We start from the raw sequence: 22,812 nt of genomic DNA on the forward strand, positions 1-22,812 counted from the left end.
AGAGAAAAACACTTCTAGTGAAACGTACATGCTATGTACACACACAGGGTGAAAACAATAAAAGTTTTGTTGCCCCCTTTGAGGTGTAGGGGCTGAGGCTAGGCTAACAGTCCCATTCAGTTAACTCCTTGAATCGTATCATATCATTTGTAATGTTTATAAAGGCTCCAAAATGCTTGCATGCGTTGACTTTGGTCACCTAATGACGGCTCTCCATACTGCTCGATCTCTGACAGCCTCCTTATTCAGTCCCAATTGAGTTCTGGAGATTTTTCTCTTTCCATTCCTCTTACCACTATACAACTTTATTCAACAATACAGTATTAATTAAATGCAGCAGTGAACAGATTATAATTATACATATTGCACTGTACATCTAAACCCTCCAATTCAATAATTGTCCAAAGCTGAATAAAATATCAGAAAATAGGAAATATTTAATGAAGAGGTCTGCCTTATCCAAAGGTTTAAGGGCAGATGACCAACCTACCGGCAATGATGGCATTAACTGACAGAAAAACCTCCAGCTATCTCTTAAGGAACAAACCTATGCATGGCCATCACTCGGAATGGGGCGTGCTAACCAGCAGACCACAAGGTGCCAGAGTAAACATTTCTAGCAAAGCAAACTAACTTGTACATATCTTTGTGTTGGTAGTCACATGCTAACTTATTTCACCCACAACTGCACAGAAATTAGATTTTCACTACATCTTAGGCTTACAAACTGGTTACAGCTATTTAATCTTATGCCTATCTGATATTTAGACAAAAATCAGAGATCCATAGAGTTTCTTGAACCTTGTGTTAGTTCTGGTTAAAAATGTTTAAATAAGTCATGCATTCACAGTGGTGTTCACAGGGAAGAATTAATACTTATGGTATATACTGAAAGTGTTTTACTGTGAGGATGTGACAGTTATGTCTCCAAATGGCTTCTCTTTGGGATTCACTTCCCCAGATTAGTTTCCTCCCAAACTTCATCCCACTACATTTCAAGTCCAACTGTTAGATTTATTAATAAATGAAAATAAATGAATAATCTGGAGTGAGCACTGGGTTGGCTGGGCATAACACAGGGGTGGCCCGTGCACCCCATCTATCCTTCTACCTACTGCTCTTCAGGGCGATCGTCATTATCTTTGCTTCATCTATAAAGGCTCTTATATGCTTGCATGTGTCAGCCTTGATCACCTAATGGCAGCCCACAATGTTGCTTGGTCTCCGGCAGCCTCTCTTTTCAGTTCATTGGCCCTATGGTCATACTGTATGACCTCATTCCAAGTCTATTTTGGTCTACCTCTCACAACTCAACCCCCAAAGTTCACACCTCTCACCCTCCGCACCCAGTTGTCACCCTCCATCCTTCTTCCAGATGAAACTGCTGTATCCTCAAAGAACACATATTTCCAGTACAAAGGTAAATTCTTCCGATGTGGACAGACACCCGCCTAGTCAACACAAATTCCTAGCGTTTGTCTGAGTCAACACAAATTTCTAGTCTAAGTCTGAGTCAACACAAATTCCTAGTGTTTGTCTAAGCTAAAATATATGCACGCTACAGTATTTCAATCACTATTTGTCACAACTGCTACACAGACACACACAGGATGGTCCCACACCCTCTTGTTCACTGGCCCCTTCCTTAGCAGCTTGTTTGCATATGAAACATTAATATTCCCCTGAGTTTCACTTTTGTAAGACATCATGGTATTAACAGGTAAGTATAAGAGAATATTCAAGTGTAACATACAAATCTAATTGCTAAGGAAGTGGCCACAGAAGGTCTCGTAATGTGATGAGGTTGGGGAACGGTTATCACACACATCCTTGCCGCACGCCTGGCAGTGATGTATAGTTTATTACCTTTGTTCTGCTTTAATCATTGTATGGCGGCAATTACCTCTGTTGTTACGTTGCCATGTTCTATTTAATGCGATCAATTATTAATCATTCGGCAGTGATGTAGTTTTACTATGGGACTGCACTCACACACCACGCAATGGGGTTATTAAAGTGCTATACTGTACAGTATAAAGCAATACACTGGTGAGGATGAAGTGCTGGGGAGCCACTTTAACTAATAACAAGGGCTCTTTACACAACTGCTGGTACTGTACTATACTTGCACACACCCTTCTGCACACCTACCTGTCATTTGCACATCTACTTGCACATCCCCTTTGAACACCTCCTCTATATACACACACACACACACACACACACACCATTTGCACACTTACTTGGGCTAAGTAAGAGGTGCTACGGAACTTGCTTAACTGAAGGAAATACAGGGAACTGAATTAACATCTGTGCACACACACCCTTTCCACATCATGGCTTACTTGCACACCTACTTTGCACACCTAGGTCTACTTACATACACCCTTTGCATACCTACACTGAGCTTTCTACTTAATGCAGTTGTTGCAAACTCGTACAGGATAGTCCCAGCCCCTCTCCTTGACTGGCCTCTGTGTCGGGGAGCAGTCGTCACACACTCCCTTGCCACAGGCCCGGCAGTGATGCAGTACTAGTTTGGGACCAAAGTCTCTCTTACACACCAGGCACTGGATGATTTCCTCATCCGGCACCCAGTAAGAGGGACGTGTGCTTTCCTTCATCTTTACTGAAAATGGAGTGAGGGTGGCGTGAGTTTCAGGGAGGGCAGCTTGATGATGGTGGACAGGGTGACATGGAGGCAGTGTATGTGTGGCCACCCCCTCTGGGATTAAGGCTGCTGACTACAGATATACACACAGATAAAAAGATAGACAGACACTGGGTGATTTGCTCATTAAGCACCCAGTACGAAGGATGCACATTTTCCTTCACCTTTCCTGAATGTAATAGTACACAGGCACAAAACATCTTCTGCATGTACTATGGGGAATATAGTGTGTTCTTTCTACATGCTGCCTCTTTTTGTGGACTATTCTGCAGCTTTCTACAGTAAATAAATAATAAAAAAGTGAGAGCATATTAGAATTTCATTTTATTTGCTGAGCTGCTCTGCCAGTTTCCTCCAAAGTTACAGTAAAAAATGTCGGAAATTGTGATAAACAGGAACACATCAATGACATATAATGAAGGATGCCTGTATTATTCTTTATAGAGCTGATGTACTCCTTATGAAAACCAGAAAGGGTGGTTTAGTACTTACATAGTGGGTATCTGATGGCTGTGGCCAGAGTGCCGGATATCACCTCACTGACCTGCCTTGCTCTCACCGTGTTCTCGTCTCCATTCCAGTCATACTCAACTGTAGGAAAACAGTATAATATAATGGACACAGTCATAATAAAGGTGTTGTCTGTGGCCCCATGTTCATCTGGATATAAATTTGGCAGAGTGGAGGGAAAACTGTCACTTCAGCCATGCACTCCCAGAATATATACTGTACACAGTATATATTTTATAAGGCTTATTTAAAGGATTATCTGCACTGTAAGACTGAGGTGCGTGAGATGAATAAGTGTGTTGTGGTGTGAGGGGACTACATTACAGTATGGGTATAGAGGACTGTATATATCATAGTTCTTATTTGTTAGTAATGAATCAGGGAAGGTTGGTGGCCACACTGCAATAAGGTTAGGTATACCCATGTCTCCTTAGGAAAGATAACTTCTGAGGGATGATTGACTGGATGTGAATCATGAAGGACACTAACTGGCCAGACATTTTAGTTGGTTGTAGTGGCCATGTGTCTGTATGTACGGTATATATTTGTAAAGGACAGGCAAACCCCGATTTATGATACGGTACCCCTACATGCGATACCCCGGATTAGTGACAAGGATAGAAATGCCATCCTACCCCGCCTATCGTAGGCCTACCTTCAGTTTTGCGATGGGCATTGCACCCCATCTCCACCTCGTGAATCATGGCATCGCACCCAATCACCACCCCCAGAGCCTGCCATCAGTCTCCCGCAACCATAACCCCACCTCGCCAGACTTCCCCCCCCCCCCGACCCTCCCCCAGAGATGGGGTTTGAGGGCTTTGAAAAAGATGAGTGAGTGCTATGAAGCACCACATGTCCCCTAGCCTCAGGGGTGATAGCAAGGATGACGACCAGGACCAGACATGGACTTACAAGAAGTGATGAGATATTTTCTGGCCAATTTTTTATAATTTTCAAATTTTATTTGTTGGTTATAGTGATTTATTTACGGGTGTAAGTTTTAGGTTAGCTTCTTTTCCAGCTGTTAGGCCATTCAGATTGGCTTTAAACTTTTTTTTTGGACTCATTTGGGTGGGTTTAGGACTTGGTTCGGGGGGAAATCCAGGGCTCAAAAAATGCATTCCTATACTTTACATGTTAAATTGTCCCCGATTTAAGATACTCCGCCCAGCGATGGGTTTTTACTTAACCAACTGCATTGTTACACCGGGGTTTGCCTGTGGTGTTGGGTGGATGCATTAAAAATATAAGTAAATAAAATGAATAAACAGTGAATAAAAATAAAATAACACCTTCATCCAATACCTTCTGGAGACTCTGCAGCTGCGTTGGCTTCACAGCGGTGTTGTTTACATTTGCGACACACTCTGACTGGCTCGTCCCCCCACCCCATCTCTGGCACCGGCATCTTGGCATCAGAACACTCATCACAAAACCCCTCACCACATTTTCTACAGTGGTGTATGGTGGTGAGAGCTTCCTTACACATATGGCAGTGCTGATGGCAAGAAGAATGCAATTAACACCTCTATCATGATGTATTATCATTATTATTATAGTTTTATGCTGCTCTGGGTATCTACCCTTTCCTCTCTTCTATCCTTCCTCCTCTGTCTTTTTATCCTTCATTCTTTCCTCTTCCTTCTGCCTATGGGTGACTCTACACTTAGTGACAAGCCAAATGGTTTCCTGTAAACCAGGAAACCATTTACTATGCCTCGTGGTAACCATGTAACCGAATCTGTCACCTGGTGGTTTAGTTGGTAATTAAGGTGCTGCAATCAGATTGAGCCTCTGTAGGTTTATATCCAAGGGGTGGTTGGGGTTTATTGCTCATGTAATGTCACTCGAGGATGAGTGAGGCTGGTCACTCTCATCTTAAATGTCAGGACTAACTTGCCTAGCCATGGGTTCCTACGCTCCTCATGGGGCGACATAGGATTGGATGATGGATGGATAACTATTACTATTACAGTATTTCTCTTTACTCATATGGCAGTGCTGGTGGAAGGTAGAAAACAGTGCTTTTTATTCAAGTTGTCCTCATATATGCACTGATGATGTATGGAAACTTGGACAGATGATATCAACTCTCACTTACTGCTGCTCAGTGGTTGAGTGCCTGACTCGAGACTGAAGAGTTGTGAGTTCGCGCCGTGCCTGGGTACGCTGCCTTGCCAGGAGAAGTAGTGGTTTCCTGCCACCCATATGGTTGTAGCAGCCATGGCTCAGTGGGTTAGAGTGCTCTGACCGAAGGGTCTGAGGTTCAAGTCCACCCGAGTCATTGGTAGACAACAGGATGGACAGCTGGTCATAAAGTGCTACACACTCCAAAACCAAAGTCCTCTACCCAGGGGCAACGCTTTAGCCCTTATTGAAAAAAGGGGACACAGTGTTAAAGAAAAAAAGGGGAGGGAGTCAGGTCTTTGGAAAAAAATTTTTGGATTTGGGAGATTGTACTCCACTACTGCCACTGCTGCTGCTGCTGCTGCTGCTGTTGCTGTTGCTGCTACTACTACTGCTACTGCTACTACTACTACTACTACTACTGCTACTACTACTGCTACTACTACTACTGCTACTACTACTACTGCTGTCACCACTACCACTAAAGGTGGAGATGGTAATTTTGAACAACAGAGCAAAAAGAGTGAACACTAACTGTGCAAAGATGGTTGGGCTTCCAGTATGCAGGGTTGACTTGATTGGTGAGCCAGGATGACATCACTCTGGCTGGGGGGGAAGAGATGGTTGACAAGGCTGAACCTAATGCTGCTACACCCTCCAGCATCTGGTGACACACACACAGGAAAAAATTGTATCATCATCATCATATACATCATTATCATCATCATATACATCATTACCATCACTGTCATCACCATCACCATCATCATGCAACCCAGTAAGAGTGTGTGTAACCTGTCTTCCAGCATGAGCCTCGGTGCCCATGATACTGCCGGGCCACACATGCTGGTACTCCTCGCGCACCACACTGTTGCTGGGTGACTCATTGCCGTACCAATATTGGCGGTTGCGGTAGATTATACCACACTTCTCACACTCCAACACATACCTGCAGTGACACCAACATATGTAGTGTGTCTACTTTTAAATGTGGGAACTGGCCAACTAATACACAGGAATTTAAGTACTCTACTCCCACGCTGTTTTAATACTCTATTCCCACACATACCTGGAGTGGCAATGACAAGAAGCAACAAGATGAGTAACATCATACCATCAAGCATCCAAAACTGTATGAATGAACTCACAAATAAATTGCCTTCAGGTCACACTGTCCCACAACCCCCTCTTTCAAATCTCTCTCAGGAGACTCCATCTCATTCTTGATCTCTCTCCTCCCCTCCCCTTCCACATCACCTGCATACACTCTTATGATCAGTCTCTCATTCTCCATCCTCTCCACATGGCAAAACTATCTCAGAGTATTAGTCTTAACACTTTTGATTAGTTCCATATCAACACCACAACACTTACTCCATTAGCCTCTCTGTCTCTCCATGCAACTCCATATGCTCCTCTCAAATAACACATTTCTGCTGCTCTCAATCTTGACAGAAGTTTTCTCAATTTCTTAAAGCCTCATACTTCTAATAACTCACCCAGACCAAGCATATTTAGCCAGACCAAGCCAAGTGTTGTCTTTAGATGAAGATGTCTTGGGCACCACCACACTTCTCTCGGCCTCCGTGTCACATTTCCGACACAAGTACACCTGAAAGTTAATTAGCCACTTAATGTAATAATAATAATAATAATAATAACACTGACAATAATCTTGTCTTTCGTTTCTCAAAAGTGCCAGTTCTCCCACTGGTAATTCACTAGCGCTCGACACACATATATATTACTTTTTACAATTACAAGAACAATGGCATCTCTCATATATAATACAAGCTTCATCAGTAAGAAAAAAAATATCAAAGGGGCAATAATTAAACCCTATAATCATCTGTCATTGTACCTCCCTACATGTTGTTGCATTTTGAAAAAAGAAAGGCTTTCAGCTGTCTCTTAAAGGATTCAACAGAAGAAAATTGTTTCATGAACAATAAAAATCCATTATATAATCTAGGGGCTCTATACACAAAAGAACGATCAGAGAAAGATGACTTGCAAATGGCTCCACACTCATCAAGACACAAGGAATTATCTTCACTACGTAACATCACACCTGGGCGTGCCGATGGGAGTTTTAACAATTCAGCAAGATACTTCAGTTCACCAAATTTAACAACCTTGAATGTAATAAGACACAGTATAAATTCGATTCTAGCCTTTACTGGTAATCAATGCAGCTCAATTAGGAACGGGGGTAGTTGAGGTTCTCTGGGGAAAACCAAAGACAAACCGTGCTGCCCTGTTCAACACAGACTGAACTTTTGTTAGTATGTTATTTGGAAGACCAACCCACAGTGAATTACAATAATCAACATGAGACAATGAGATGGGTGGAGGCGCCTATCATCCACTCACTCAGTGTAGTGGTATTTTGTTTTTAGGGTAGCTCTACACTGAGTGGCAAGCCAAATGATTTCCTGTAAACCAGGAAATCACTTACAACGCTGAGTGGTAACCTTATAACCAACCAACACGTGTTCCCTACGTGACAACAAGTGGGCTGGCAGAGGTTTAGTGTCCCTCTAAGGAAAACAACTACTGTTACTAGAAAGTTGAGGGTGCAACGTCAATCAATGAGCATCTTAATTTTATTGTATTTATTCGGGATGTTTGGGATGATGTCAGAGTTGCCAAGGAAGGGGAAAGGCCCACCACGGTCATTTTTGCATTTTCTTTGGCTCTGATACGCAAAAAGTGCCATCACTCAGTACCCCAGCCGCTTCACCTTTGGCCTCAGCAGATGGAAACTTCATTACTAGCCCACCAGCCCTGGTCTTGAGGCAGCTATCAACCAGTACTGAGTCAAGTACACCTCTGTTGTCTTCTGGTCCCATTTGACTTGTCAGAGCATCAGCACCACTCTTTGGTTTTGCAATCAGTATCTGTTGACTATGGATGACTTTTTTCTGGCCATGAGCACTGATCTCAACCACACTCCCAGGAAGATCTTTCCCTCCAACAGAACTTTTGATGCTGATTGTACATACTTATGTGGCACAGGAGAGGGATGCCACCACATGAAGGCCTCCCTCTCCTTTATCAATTTTAATCCCAAAATATTACAGTACAGTCACATTTTCCCAAAACAATTACATATCTATAATTTTAGAATGGGGTGGCACTTTGGTATGTTTTTTCCAACCTACAAGAAGCAAAGTGGGCACAACATATGGACCACCCTGTATTACAGCACATAATCTCACCTTATTATCAAAGCGATGGTGGTATTTGCACTGTCGTTCTGTGAAGTGTTCATTGGGCCCATCATCGTGTGTGGTGTGGTTCATGAACAGTGAGCAGCGAGCATTACACGAAGAACACACACTGGTACACGTGAAATACTCGTCAGGGAATGCCGGCTCACTGCTGTGGATGTCACCGCTGAATTTACGGTTGATCGTCTGCACAATAGGAAGATACCAGAGTGTGAACAGCAGTAGTGGCAGTACTTGCAACCCCTGGCTCCTCTGAATGTGAATCTGGGGAACTGCAGTTCATCACCTTCCATTCAAGGGGACACAGAGGGAATTGAAAAACATCTGTATAACTGGATAGTGGAGCCAACCAATCATCCTGATGCCACCAACTGAAGGTGTTCCTCTCCAGCACTAGAGTTACCAGAGTATGAATGAAAAATGCATGCAAAAGTACTATACATCATCATCATCATCACCATCATCATCATCTATGACACCTTGCTCCCTACTGGGACAGACAGATAAACAAACAGACCCACCTGCAACATATCCAACACAATCTTGGGCTGCCTGGGTGACCTCACGGTGTTATTCCTCAACTCATCAATCACGGCCTTCCTGATCCGCCTAAAGTCCGTGTCTGCTGCCCCGTGCCGCTCACCAACGTAGTGCAAACTGTTGAACCCATCAATTTTCAGGTCCTGCTTACGGAAGTTCTCTTTTAGGACCTCCTCAGGACCTTGACCTATATCTGGGTAGTGCAGTGAATGGTTAGTGTAAGCCCTTTTATGTTTGTTGCTGTTGTGGACCCATGCTCATCTGAAGGTGAACTCAGTGGATTTTAGGCCAAAGTTACCAGGGCTAGCCAATATCAGAGTTGTTATCACAGGAAGGTGTCTCATACTAACACCAAACAATATTCTAACAAGTGATATAATGACAGTGAGATGTTCTACACTGGTGAAACTTTAGAAGCTATGAAATTACTACCTGTATTGTCAATGCATAAAGCCAATGCTAACCTGATTTTATGAAGGGGCAGGGTTCATGTAGCTTTAAAACAGCTGATGGACCTTAGCATTTGATAAAGATTCACCAAACTGCATCATTCACAGTTTTTACATCAAGTTACTGTTCAGCACTACAATCACACTAACCTCCAGTAAGGATTTCTGTGTGTCGGGTGTCATGGAAGATGAAGACAGGAGGTCCAAAGATGCACTCACACTCAGCCCTTCTTGCTACTGCTTCCAGGTCACTCCGGAAGTACCTAAATATGTACGCAAAATACCATACAGTTAACAGTTCATTCACCTAACCTGATCCAGATTATCATCCTTCAGTAGTCAATGCAAGATGGTACAATGGTGATACATCCTTTCCACAATGATTCTTCACGGCCAGCATCATAAGGTACTGATAATTTCCTCTTACAGCTCAGTTCAAAAATAAGGATCCACTTTCTTTATCATCATCACCATCATCCACACCTCCTTTCCAACTCCAAGGTTAGGTGAAGTATGTTTCAGACAGCCAATAAAAAAAAGCCTGACAAAGAGAAACTAATGAATGTTTGCCTGACTAAATGAACCACACTCTCATTCATGTCCCCGGAATCCTTTCTTTATATGCCAAGAAACAAAGGTATAATGCCACTCTAACTGTTAGCCACAGGACAAAGCTGGTTATATACTGTACTTTGTGTATGCCCGTGATGCCTCTGCTAGGAATTTGTACATGTCCGTGTTGAGTCTCTCAGCACGTGTCCGGTAGATAATGACATCGGACACTGCCAACACCTGAAGAAGTGGAGAACATAGTCAGAAAAAGCATGCAAGATTTTATTGTGCACTACATACAGAACATCCCGGGAAATACTGGCTATAGGAATATGAAGCTTATTCTTGGCCTACTTTTGACTAGTAAATGTAATATCTAATGGTAAGTGGGGGCGCTCACCATCCACTCACTCAATGTAGTGCTGCTCTCTGGTTGCTGCCCTTTCTTCTCTCCCTTCCTTCTTTCTCTCCTTCCTCTTATGTCTTTCTTTCCTCTTCCTTCTGTCTAAGGGTGACTCTACACTGAGTGACAAGCCAAATGGATTCCATACACCAGGAAAGCATTTACTATGCTGGGTGGTAACCATATAACCAAACTATGGTGCCTGGTGGTGGTGGTTTAGTGAGTAACTAAAGCGCTTCTACCAGATTCAGCCTGTGTCAGTTCATATCCAAGGGGGGTGAATTATGAGGGAGACCACTTTTTCCCATGTCATCAGCAAATGTAATTCTTTAACAGCTGAGAATCACACCAATGCTGTTATACATTTATTACTCAAAATTAGAACAAGAAAAACCTCTTGAAGTTTCTCGCATATTCACTGGGCCATTCTGCATAATATTTTGATTATCTGAAAATACTTAGAGCAGATACAGTAGTTGCATTTCAATGTGCAGTAAAATGCAATACAGTAAATATATAACCTGTACCACACCAAATACACTGCAAGAAGATAATGTCAATGATGATGATGATGATGATGATGATGATGATGATGATGTGACAGAGACCATGACAAAATGATTATGATAACTGATAACAATAATGATAATAGTGACCATAACAAAATGATGATAATGGCAAATGATAACAATAATGATGAGGACGAAGAACCAACCAAATTCCTTATGTGCCACCTTGAGAAGAAGTCGTTTGCGCTGCTTTGATGTGGTGCTGATGCCCAACATACCCTCAGTGTCCAGCACCAGGGCCTTGTTGGCTGGGTCATACGCTGCCCACACACCCATCGTACAGGATGTCTGGGTACCACTTGTTCTGGAATGAAGATTATGGTTGGGTTACATTAGCCAGGAATGGGGAAAGGGGTTAGATTTGGCTGGAATGAGGAATGTGGTTTGGTTAGACTTGGTTGGAACAACGAATATGGATGGGTTAGTTTAGGCTACAATAAATACTGTAGGAACTGCACAAGATACAATACATGATACTTCATAGAGTACCTTACAAATAAAACTGGCAAATTTCTTTACTGATATCAATGCAATTTTAACAGATAAGTTTCTTCGATACCGGTAAAAGGTAAGCTTAGCAACAACAACAATACTACAAACTGAACTCACTTGAACACTTCAGCTCCTCCGAAAAATATCTGGTTGAGCGTGTATGACTTTCCCTCGCCGGTGTTGCCAAATATGGACACCACTTTCACCTGCAGACCTTTGTCACGACTACATCCCATCTTCTTCAGCAGTTCTCCAGAGTTCTTTACCTGATGGACATACCAAGTGTCATCTTATCTGTTATTGTGGTCCCAGCCCATCTAAGTATTAACCCAGTGGACTGCAAACTGAAGTGGCCCTTCATCTGCAGTCCATCATCATCTTTTCTGGGGACAGGGAGGGAGCTGCGGGATATTCATATAACCAGGCAGCATCCATCTCCAGTACCACCCTGTATATAAAACCACTAGTTATACAGTACCATCATGACTACACTGCAGCACTAGTTTTATATGACAGTGAAAATATCCAACAACCTGGAGTTCCTCCTTCTCATCAATAAGCTTGAAACACTGCTGCTGAGGTGGCCCCAGGTCAATACTGCGCATCTCTGTGTTCAGCAGGTCAGGTGTGGCGTTGCTCTCTGTCCACGAATAAACAAACACATAAATAATAAATAAATATTAACAGTATATACAAATACTATAACATTACCATCTTTCCACCACTTTCCCTATACATTAATATTGACATAATTTGTATTAGTGTCATCTATGTGACTACTAAGGTGAACCGGGCAATATAAATAACTTAGGAAGAGGTCCTATGAGATACCTAAAGCCCCACAGAACATGACGTAATATTAATACTGTATTCTGTTGTTGTTGTTGTTGTTGCCCCAGGCTCATCTAAACATGTACCCAGTGGACTGCAAGTTGTAGTTAACCTTCCCTTGCAATTCACCATTCTCCTTTCAGGGGATAGGGAGGAGACTGAGACATCCGTATAGCCAAATTGAGGGGCTGCCCAGTTACATCGATGCCACCGCATAGTATCTGTTTCCACCACTATCCAATATTCCACCATTCCACTATGGGGGAGATGGTGTCCTTGTGGCTAGAGAGGTCATCTGTTGACTGAAATGATGCAAACTCAATCCAGGGCTACAGCAGAGAACAGTTTAATTTTAATTTCATTGACACAGACATTACCAATCTTCCACAAGACCCACCAACATGTCACAGTAACTCCCACACTAGTACCAATGCATCAATCCTGAATGAGACAACCCTATCATGTACCTAATAGAGATGGCGGGTATTTTTGCTGAAGTGATGATATGTGGAGGAGTGTGACATGCATATGGACTGCCAAAGAGAAAATACTCAAAGCTGGGTGAAAAAAAATGCAGATACGCACGCAAGGACGACAGGCTGTTGAAGGAGTGGTCATTCTGGAAGTCTGCAGCAAGGGAACTCATGATGGCAGAACTGGGAGGAGGAGCACCAGAGGGAACTGACAGACCTGCATAGAGAATACATGTTACTATGGCCCATATACTTACCCTCACACAAATAAATTCAACTTGTTCTGAGAGCAGGTTCATGACCCAAAAACCTCACAAGATGAAATTCACTCCCTCAGTCTCCTCTCAGACAACTCATTTTTACTGCTCTCGCTCTTGATTTATAAACTGGAATGCTTACTAGCCGGGATCCTGGACACTCCTGAACTGTCAAGCCTGATGCTGTGCGCCACACCAGGACCAGGGATGTTGTGGGAGGGGCGACGTGGCTCCATTATTCCCAAACCTCACACACACACTTAACCCCCAAATCTGTATAATATGGATAAAGAGGAGATTTAGAGTAGGAGGCTGTATGAGTGAGGTGGAGAGGTGGATTGCAGAGAAGATGGATGCATGGGATGGAGAGGTATGGTATATGAGAGAGGGGAGTGTGTGAGCTGGACATGACAGCCTGATGGAAGAGGACAGGGTGACATGGAGGCGATTCATTTACGACCACTACTTCTGGTACTGAGGTGTCTGGCTACAGACAGGTAGACATATGATATAGGCACACAAGGTGATACAGTAATACCCCAATATACGATACCCCTAGATATGATACCCCGATTTAACGATGGGAGTAGAAATACCACCATAACCTACTTAACGATGGCCAAACCTCAGTTTAACAATGGGTTTTTATTATTCTTACTGATTTTGATGATATTTTAGACTAAAATTGTGTGTTTAGGTTGATTTATAAACATGTTTTAGACTTAGCTTAATGTATGTTAGCCATAGGTGGGGTGAACATTGTCATTTTGGGGTACAGTTTACTAAGCTTGATTTTTTCCAGACTTATATTTGACGATTTTCAAATTTTATTTGTTGGTTTTAGTGAGTTATTTACAGGTGTTAGCCTTAGATTAGCTTTTTTTTACAGCTATTAGGCCATTTAGACTGGCTTTAAACTCGTTTTTGGACTCATTTGGGTGGGTTTAGGACTTGGTTGGGGGGGAACTCAAGGCTGAAAAACGATCCCATTACTTGACATGTTAAATCTACCCTGATATATGATACCCCACCTAACAAAGAGTTTTCACCTGACCGATTGCATCGTTAAACCGGGGTATACCTGTATAGGTATATAAACAGGATAGACAGACAGACAGACAGACACAAACAGATAGACAGCTATGGTAATTTGACTGTGAAGCACTGTGTACTCTATGGTACTTGTTCTCTCTGACTAATGCTTGGACAGGAGCAGCAATTATAAAAACAACACACTCCACTCAGTAATAATGGACTCCTTATCTACTGCACTCTATCCTAAACTCATGCTAATCTAACAAAACCAAAGCAAACAGTATAACCAAACACAAACCTATCCTAACCCTATTCGACATATCCTAACCCCAACAAAACTACCGTACCGTATGGTATATCTAACTTAACCAAACCAAGCCTATCTTAACCAAACCAAACCAGTACCTTACTTAACCAAACCTAACACAGTCTAACATATCCTAACCCAACTGAACTTAAAACACACACACACACACACACACACACACACACACACACACACACACACACACACACACACAACAAAAGGAAGACAAATAGCGTAAAACTGTCAAATTCATCCACTCCAACCAAACTTTAAAAACAGAAAAAATTAAATCTGGCAAGTCCATATCAACATTTATTCTAGCTACAGTGTACAGTTGAGGAGCACAATTTTGACATACTTCATTATTGTACACTACCTGATGAGGCAGTGAGCACTAAAATAAAACAAAAAACAAACAAAACAGCATGTGGAGTTACTTGGCGAGAGAGACAAATGAGGGAGCGAAAGAGTGGTGTGGTGCTGATGGGGGGGAGAGAGACTGAGATGGTTTGGCCTGTTGGAGATACGTGATGGACTGACAATGAGTGTATGTGAATAAGGTGGAGAGAGACAAAGGATCACATGAAGCGATAGGGTGAGGAGTCACAGTACAGTAGAATATATGTGAGAGGGATCTGTGGCATTGGAGAGAGGGCAACCATCCTCTCCAAAAGAATAATCTGCCACATCTTTGTCACAATAATGAACTGGTTCTGTACTCTTCTTTACTATACAAATCTCAGCTTGATTTTGGCCTATTTTAGGACATTTCTGGGTCACTGCCATATGTGTGGGTTAATGTCTGAAAACAATAACATGGGCAACATTTTGTCCACACAAAGAATATTTTTTTAAATACACTAGAAAATAATAATCATTCTACCTATCTACTGCCAGACACCTCAATCCCATAAGGGGTGGCCACAAACAAATCACCTCCATGTCACCCTGTCCAATGCCATTTCACTGCCCTGCTCCCAGCTCACACACACCCTCTCTTATATCCCTCTCCACTTCATCCATCTCATCCTTTGCATCCCCCTCCCTGTCCCACCCTCCATCTCCCTCACATACACTCTCCTCGTTAGTTTCCCCGCTCTACATCCTCTCCACAATACAAAACCACCTCTGTGTATTTCTCCTAAAGCTTCCTATCACAACCACAACACAATGCTCCTTTCCTTCCTCATATGCCAGTCTGTCTCTCCATGCAACTCCACATGCTCCTCTCAAATAACTCATTTCCACTGCTCTCACTCTTGACCTGTGTCCTTCCACAAAGGTCCAAGTTTCACTTCCATGCTCACCTCCCTGCTCCTTATCAAATAATAATAATAATAATAATAAAAACTACCTTTAAAAATGGGAACACTACATCATTTCTTGGCATTCGATCAGTAAGAACAAACTAAAAAAATAAATTAAACCTTGAAAAATATGGGCTATGTTCTCTACACCAATAAAGTTACCCACAAGCTTCAGGATGCTTCTTTCACCCTGCCAGCCTCAGTGACTCATTCTCACACTCCTCTACCAGCAAAAATAAACACTAGGCATAAAGAAAGAAAAAGAAAAAGCATGCATCAAGGTACAATCAAGTTTGACCCCTATTTCACCCCACATTAAGGGCTGAAATAATGCCATGTGACTCTGTGGTATAAGCTTGACCTGAGGCAGTGAGAGTTTAGAAAGAGGGCATGAGAAGGTAACCAATGGAGAAAGTTAAAAAGTGAAAAGCGTTAATTTACCCAACTGTCCACTGAATCACTGCCTAAAACAATACCTGTATATGATGCCTGGAATAAACCTGTCATGATGATAGCAGTCAGTGTATGTCTAATTTATAATAATCCTGAATTACTCGCTACTTACATTTGCTTCAGTCCATCATTCACTGAATCCATTTTCCATTAAAACATCAAACTGGTTATATAACTTAAAACTCAACAGCTTTAAATACGTCTACGGCACTGCAATGGTTCTTTTGTTGTGCGTCGTGGTTATTATCGACCTTGAGAATCTTGTCATGTCGCACGTCATGTCATGAGATGGTGTAATGTCAACCATATCTCACATTTCCGCGACCGATTCAGCTCGGAGAAGCAATTTTGGATGCCTTCTTACCTTTTACATGATCTGTAGGTGCCAGCAAGTGCGCGTCACCGAAGACTTTAGGACAGGAAGAGCCTAAAGGGGTAGAGAAAGTAGAAGCGATCACCATCTGACTGTTGTTTACATCCACTATCAGCTGAGGCCGCACCCGGATATGACGTCATCCCGATGGAGCGGGAACTTTAAATATAGCAAAGCAGCAAGAGAAGAGTATGGAGGCTACATAGGAAACAAAACTGGGATAATGAGAAAGAGAGAGAGAGTGAGAGTGAGAGAGAGAGAGAGAGAGATAGTCATGTACAAAAGTTGGTCTGCATCAACTGCATTCTAACAGCATGTCTATCTTTTTCCTCCCTGAGGCATGATATCAATGAATCAACTATGACCAGAGGAACATACACAACTAAACCTCTGGCTAATGTTAAATACTGTATTATGGTGCCTCACCACCTCGGATGCCTCACAAGTTTACCAATCCACCTCATGCTTACCTGCCTCTCCAGTTCTCACCTCATGTATCCTAAGCATCTCACACTATCCAGCCTTTCCACATCCTCCTCCATCCTTCACACCTTCTCCAGTAACATGGCAGGTAAAAGTGACCCCCCTCTGTGAGTGATATATGTACTGGGAAAGGCTAATCAGCCTACATGTTTATGGGGAGTCATCAGCTGCCTTCCCCTAAGCAGCATTACACATGCAAAAAACCACTGCATTACATAAACATGAAACTCCAACCAGCCCTTTGCATTAAACCCTAATGGGCCAAATTCACCTAAATACCTGATATTACTTGGCCACCAGGTGTCTAAAAATTGTATGAAGACAATGACGCTATATGCATTACATCAGTACATGGCACAATGGCCCAACCCTGATCTGCATATATTAGTGAACCGCCCAGCATACACCACAATATCGAAGTGCAACAATAGTATGCTGAAAGTCCATGTACTGGTAGATACAACATAAATTTATGACAAATTATTTATTTTGCACTGTACATATGAACAATACTTTTATCAACCATTATTAGGTTATTATTTACATACTATACACGGTACAACTATAACTCAGATGGGGGAGTTATACAAACATCCCCAAAACTATCCTCTTACAGCTCAAAAGAGGGATGGCAGACTGTCTGAGGAGGACAATTTCAGCCAACACTCCATTAGGCTCATATTTAAAATCAGCCTTCTCCCTCCTCTTCCCACTACTACTGCTGCTACTACTACTCCTAGCTATGACTCATGAAATACTGCTACATATTTATAACCTGTAAGTACTGTATAAACACCACTAAGTTATCATACAACAGTTAGTAGCCGCAGCACAAGCTACCCAGAACTAGTCTCACACAAAATACATGGGAGAAAGTAAATAATAAATACAGGTATATGGGTTGGGACAGATGCCATTGTGTGTTGAACCATGGTGCTCATCTCTGTAACTTATGCCTCTGAGCCTGAGGTTATTCAGCCATAATTCTGACACATAAGACCAAAACATTAGAGAAAATGAATTCAAGCTATAACCTGTCTCTCTCTTTCCCACCCAACATTTCTACTTGTTGCAATGGACCATCTACTTACTTACCACAGTTAGGGTACTGTTCCTATGAGTTACCTGAGTCACTCATTTACAGTTTCATGGTGCAATGCAGCTACAGAGTCAAGGAACACATTTGTTTTTTCATTCTTTTTCAATACCAGTTCTATAGTGTCATCATCATTACTCCTTTTTCATATCATCATTCTTTTTTTTCCTATTTAAGTCCACATCATCATCACTCAGACCTCTTTTCCCACATAAGATAAAATGCACAACAAATGGCAGAAAACTTGTCTATTAAAGTTTCACATCCACCAAGTTTGCAGTACTAAATGTATGGAAAGCCTTGGGATAATGGATGGTCTATATGTAACCCTGTCCTGGATGGATTCTCGTGTGTTGTGGGGGATAGCTCAGTCAGTGTTTATCAGTCTACCTCGCATCATTTATTCATTTCCTTCTCCCACTGCCACACCCATACCAGCAGTTTGAGCCATCCCCACAAAACAAGATATTGCTAGGTGAGTTTCTATACATCATTTAACCTGACAATGATCTTGAATCCCTTCCATATCAGCCAATGACCAAGTCTAGTTGGATTAAAAGTTTGATTTAACTAATAACCAAGAAGACCTATTCCCAGATCCTAATTAAGGCTCATCAAATTTCTAGCAATCACGACATAGTATTCAAGTTGCAGGTGTGGCCCAGTTTCCCCAGATGAAAACAACTACATTAAAGTGAAGTGCTACTTGAGAACCATCCTGTATTCTGTAACACATTTAACTTACAAGGCCCGCCTGTATCTTGGTTATATTGGTCAAGATGGAAAGGGGATGGGATAATGTTACACCTGGTCAGTTCCTTGCTGAAATTGTAGTTGCATCTGCTCCTTCATTTGATCCTGCATGTCTAAAGCCTTCTTCTTATATTCCTCACCCTTGGTCACATCTTGCTCCACACCATCACCCTTCCGGTACATCTGTCAAACAATACCAAGAGAAGATCGGAGTATTGTATAAAACTCAGTACCGTACTTTTTATAAGGGATATTAACATACAGTATAAAACATAAATACTGTATACAGGCTACTGACAGAAGATTTGTATACTATTTGAAACTCTTTACTTTTTAGCGATACATATTAAGACCAACAGATGACCAGAATATGGTAATGCTGAAACTGTACTTTTTTTAATAGGGTAAATTAATATATACAGTAAAGCAATAATACACGATGTAGTGCTGCCTACTTCTTAGCCTTTATCATTCTTTTTTTGTGCCTGCCCTCCTCTCTTCCTATTTCACCCATCTTTCCTACCACTTCTTATTGCCTTTCTTTCCCTTACAGGTGGCTTTACACTGAATGACAAGTCAAATGGTTTCCTGTAAGCCAAGAAACCATTTACAATGCTGGGTGGTAACCATATAACCAAACCATACGTGCTCCCTACGTGTCAGCAAGAGGGTTGGTGGAGGGTTAGTGTCCCTCCCCATAAAACAAATAACTCAAAGTCAAATGGCCACCCCTTACGGGATAATGGCGTCTGGCAATAGATAGATAAATAGAAAAATACAATATACAGACTAATCATCATCATCATTTACTAACGATAATTTCCAACTTCACCTAACCAAACTACTGCACTTACCTGCGACACATTAGCACAAGCATACATATTTCCCAGCTCACAGGCCTTCAGGGAGTAACTGAAGGCTTTGGTCATGTCCTTGCCTATAACATTCTTCACTCCCTGGATGAAGATCCCGGAGATGTAGTAACAGGAAAATGCATTGCGGCCATCACAAGCCTTGTCTAACAGCTCCAGACCCTGTACACAGAGAAAATTCATTAGAACTATCTTGAGATCATTAGGTTAAGTGGAAAGAATGGAGAACAAGAAACAGACTAAGAGAATGTGAGTGAGGTGGAGGTGGGAGAGACTGAGAATGAGGTGGAGAGGTATATAAGTGAGAGTGGTGCACGCTGGGGGACAGGCAGCATGATGGCATAGGACAGGGTGATGTGACAGCAATTTATTTGTAGCCATCCCTTCTAGGATTATGGCACCTGGATACAGATAAGAGAGAAAATAAAGCCGAGTAACTCAACAGCTGACATGGTTGGAGCTTCCCTCAGCTGAATTAAATCAACTAGTGACAGTCAGGATAAGATACAGTACAGTAGTGTATACAGTATAATGGTACCAAAGGCGATGTGATGACCTTCAAAACATTGCTACAGCATTACTCTGTCAAAAAGCTATTTTCACACATGCACACACACACATACACACACACACACACACAAACATATTATATATGCTGTATAAATACAGTACATAATTAATTAATTTATTTTTATCTATAACCTGGAGATGGCACCCAATTACCTTATCATAATCTTTAGGCCGCTGAGCAACTGTGGGTGTGTTAGAAATACACATAAGTCCCCCATTTAAACATGAGTCATAGTCCCCTGCGGTGCACCCCTTGAGGTAGTAGGAAAAAGCTTCATCCATATTCTGCTTGAGGCCTTTCCCAAGAAAATTATAATTGGCAAATTTGTAGCAGCTCTTTGCAAACGAGGAGTCATCACAGTTACTGCGGAAAACCTTGGCAGCCTTCTCAAAATCCTTCTTCACACCTTCAAGATAGTCTCCAAGCATGTGGCAGCCTGAAAAATAAATACCGTAATATAAATAATGAACAAATAAAATAAATACTATAATGATACCATACAGGGCAACCTCACTATATGACAGACCAATACATGACTGTCTGTTTGTATATGTTAGAGTCAGTGATCGTTAAAATGGTGAGGTGTCGGAGTTAACCCTTGGACTGCGACACATCTCATATGGGGGTGTCTCGGAAAGCTGCAACATACCTCTTATGAGCGAGATTTTCAACAACACACCACAAAGGTTCTAGAAGGATCAGCGCGACACAAAATTTATCAGGTATTAGGGTAACTGGCAGCTCTCATTCCCACCCATATCTCAAGCCCAGTTGCCAAGTTGCACCAGTAACAATGACCCAAAAGTACGTGCTTCGTAACCCCAGAAAATGCAGTTGTGGGTCAAAATTGTTTAGAACAACATAAAATCTAACGTAAGGTCAATAGTGAATAATGGAACAGAAGTAGGGTGGTCAATAATGGGTGCAAAAGTAGCACCCTAAGTTTGTACCGCAGCGTGCAGAGCGAGCTGGCGACCCACCTTGTGAGCAGGGAGCCTGGCAACACCCTCTTCTGCCCCAATACACATTACTGTACACCCTCTATCTCTCTCTCTCTCTCTCTCAAAGCATAGTTTTCACGTTCTTGCCAGAAATGCAATTTCTGACAATTATTTCTCCAAAACTATGTTGATTAAAAAAAAAAAAAAAAAAGTGGGTACCTGCACGATGCAATGTCTTAGCCACTGATATACATTTTGTGGAAATCTGTACGAGTGACCAAAATTACCAGTTTGCTGCACCATGGGGGAGTGTTTGCAAAACCCCGCTGCAAGTAGAAGTGCATCAAAATGGAAGATCTTGTTTAGGTACCGGGAGATAAGTTAGGAATATTTTAAAGCTTATGATTGGTGGTTGACTGGCCAGGAACATACTGCCATCAAGCCCATGGTGTGATACTGTACCGGTATGTCTGATACACGACTGATTTATTATTCAGCGGGTCTTCCAAGAAAACAAACCACTTGTATAATGAAGATGACCTCTAATACCATAATAATGACACTAATAATGTACGGTAATGATAATCTGTTAATATCCATCTATCCTGACAGACACCTTAACCCACTGCATAAATTTAAATGAGTACCAGTATATTAATTCCAGTACTCACTGGCTGGGCATAATTCCATTCGTTTACCAAATATTCCTCTACCGTAAAACTCAAAGTCGGTGCGAGGCTTCACTCCCACAGATATTATTAACTACCGGTATGGAATGTAAGATTAGCCATGCAGAAACCCTACCAATCCAATCCTAACTCAGTTCTACATAATCTCTTCAAGAAATATATTCAACTGGAAAGCTCCTGGTGATGCCCCTAAACTGAAATTTTACCACAGGTACTGTTATCCGGAACGACTGTGGGCATGAATGGAAATCTAGGCAAACTTCATTGACGAAATTATGGGTTAAATTCGGCTACTTACTTTCTGGCTTCCTCTCACTGAAGCAACCAAATCGATATTCAATTCCTATGTTCTCTAAAAACTCCTTCACGTCCTCTTCTTTCTTCAAATCAAATGCCATCTTGACGGATCAAATTTCCTTTGATCTCTGCAATGTTTTCAGTGCTGTTTCGCCGATCTGTTATTCACATATCTTTTCCAAATATACCGGCTTTCTAATGGACTTCTGGCGATATTCAAAGTTATTCCAGCATTTATACAGCCGCGGGAAGCTTCGAGGGGAGTATTTAGGCAGACGATTCAGCTGCGTGTTGCACAAACGATTACATAAACAAATCTCAGCTGAGGCACAGGCGACCATTAGTATAAAGGGGAAAAACTTTACAATTAATTAAAATGGATGCTTTCTTTTTTACAGAATGTAAAATAAACACTGCGTTAGTTTTTTCGAAAATGTTAAGGAATTTTTACTATGGAAAACACGATTTAGGTGTTGGAGGAACTCCTTCACGTGATTGCACTGAAATAACCAGACGGCTTTGAAC

At 41.9% G+C, this 22,812-nt stretch overlaps 2 protein-coding genes across 2 annotated transcripts; both read right to left on the reverse strand.

The window, feature by feature from the left end:
• Positions 1-1,874: 1,874 nt before the first annotated feature.
• LOC145413076 (zinc finger FYVE domain-containing protein 1-like) lies at positions 1,875-16,710 on the reverse strand. The gene is made up of 16 exons (XM_080282838.1): positions 16,577-16,710; positions 13,253-13,383; positions 12,966-13,070; positions 12,083-12,189; positions 11,667-11,815; positions 11,223-11,361; positions 10,225-10,325; positions 9,684-9,796; positions 9,066-9,277; positions 8,533-8,730; positions 6,811-6,923; positions 6,107-6,260; positions 5,847-5,975; positions 4,490-4,682; positions 3,164-3,262; positions 1,875-2,629 (listed from the first exon to the last, which is right to left on the reverse strand). Exons 2-16 carry the CDS (start codon positions 13,344-13,346, stop codon positions 2,412-2,414), a joined length of 2,124 nt encoding a protein of 707 aa, XP_080138964.1. The 5' UTR covers positions 13,347-13,383; positions 16,577-16,710; the 3' UTR covers positions 1,875-2,411.
• Positions 16,711-17,570: 860 nt separating this feature from the next.
• Coa7 (Cytochrome c oxidase assembly factor 7) lies at positions 17,571-22,584 on the reverse strand. The gene is made up of 4 exons (XM_080282839.1): positions 22,289-22,584; positions 20,513-20,796; positions 19,772-19,951; positions 17,571-19,100 (listed from the first exon to the last, which is right to left on the reverse strand). The coding sequence occupies exons 1-4, from the start codon at positions 22,386-22,388 to the stop codon at positions 18,966-18,968; spliced, it is 699 nt and encodes a 232-aa protein (XP_080138965.1). The 5' UTR covers positions 22,389-22,584; the 3' UTR covers positions 17,571-18,965.
• Positions 22,585-22,812: the final 228 nt, after the last annotated feature.

This window comes from Coenobita brevimanus, chromosome 12 (assembly GCF_032717465.1).
Source record: "Coenobita brevimanus isolate Jiangsu-jjx chromosome 12, ASM3271746v2, whole genome shotgun sequence".
In the NCBI taxonomy this organism is placed as follows: domain Eukaryota; kingdom Metazoa; phylum Arthropoda; class Malacostraca; order Decapoda; family Coenobitidae; genus Coenobita; species Coenobita brevimanus.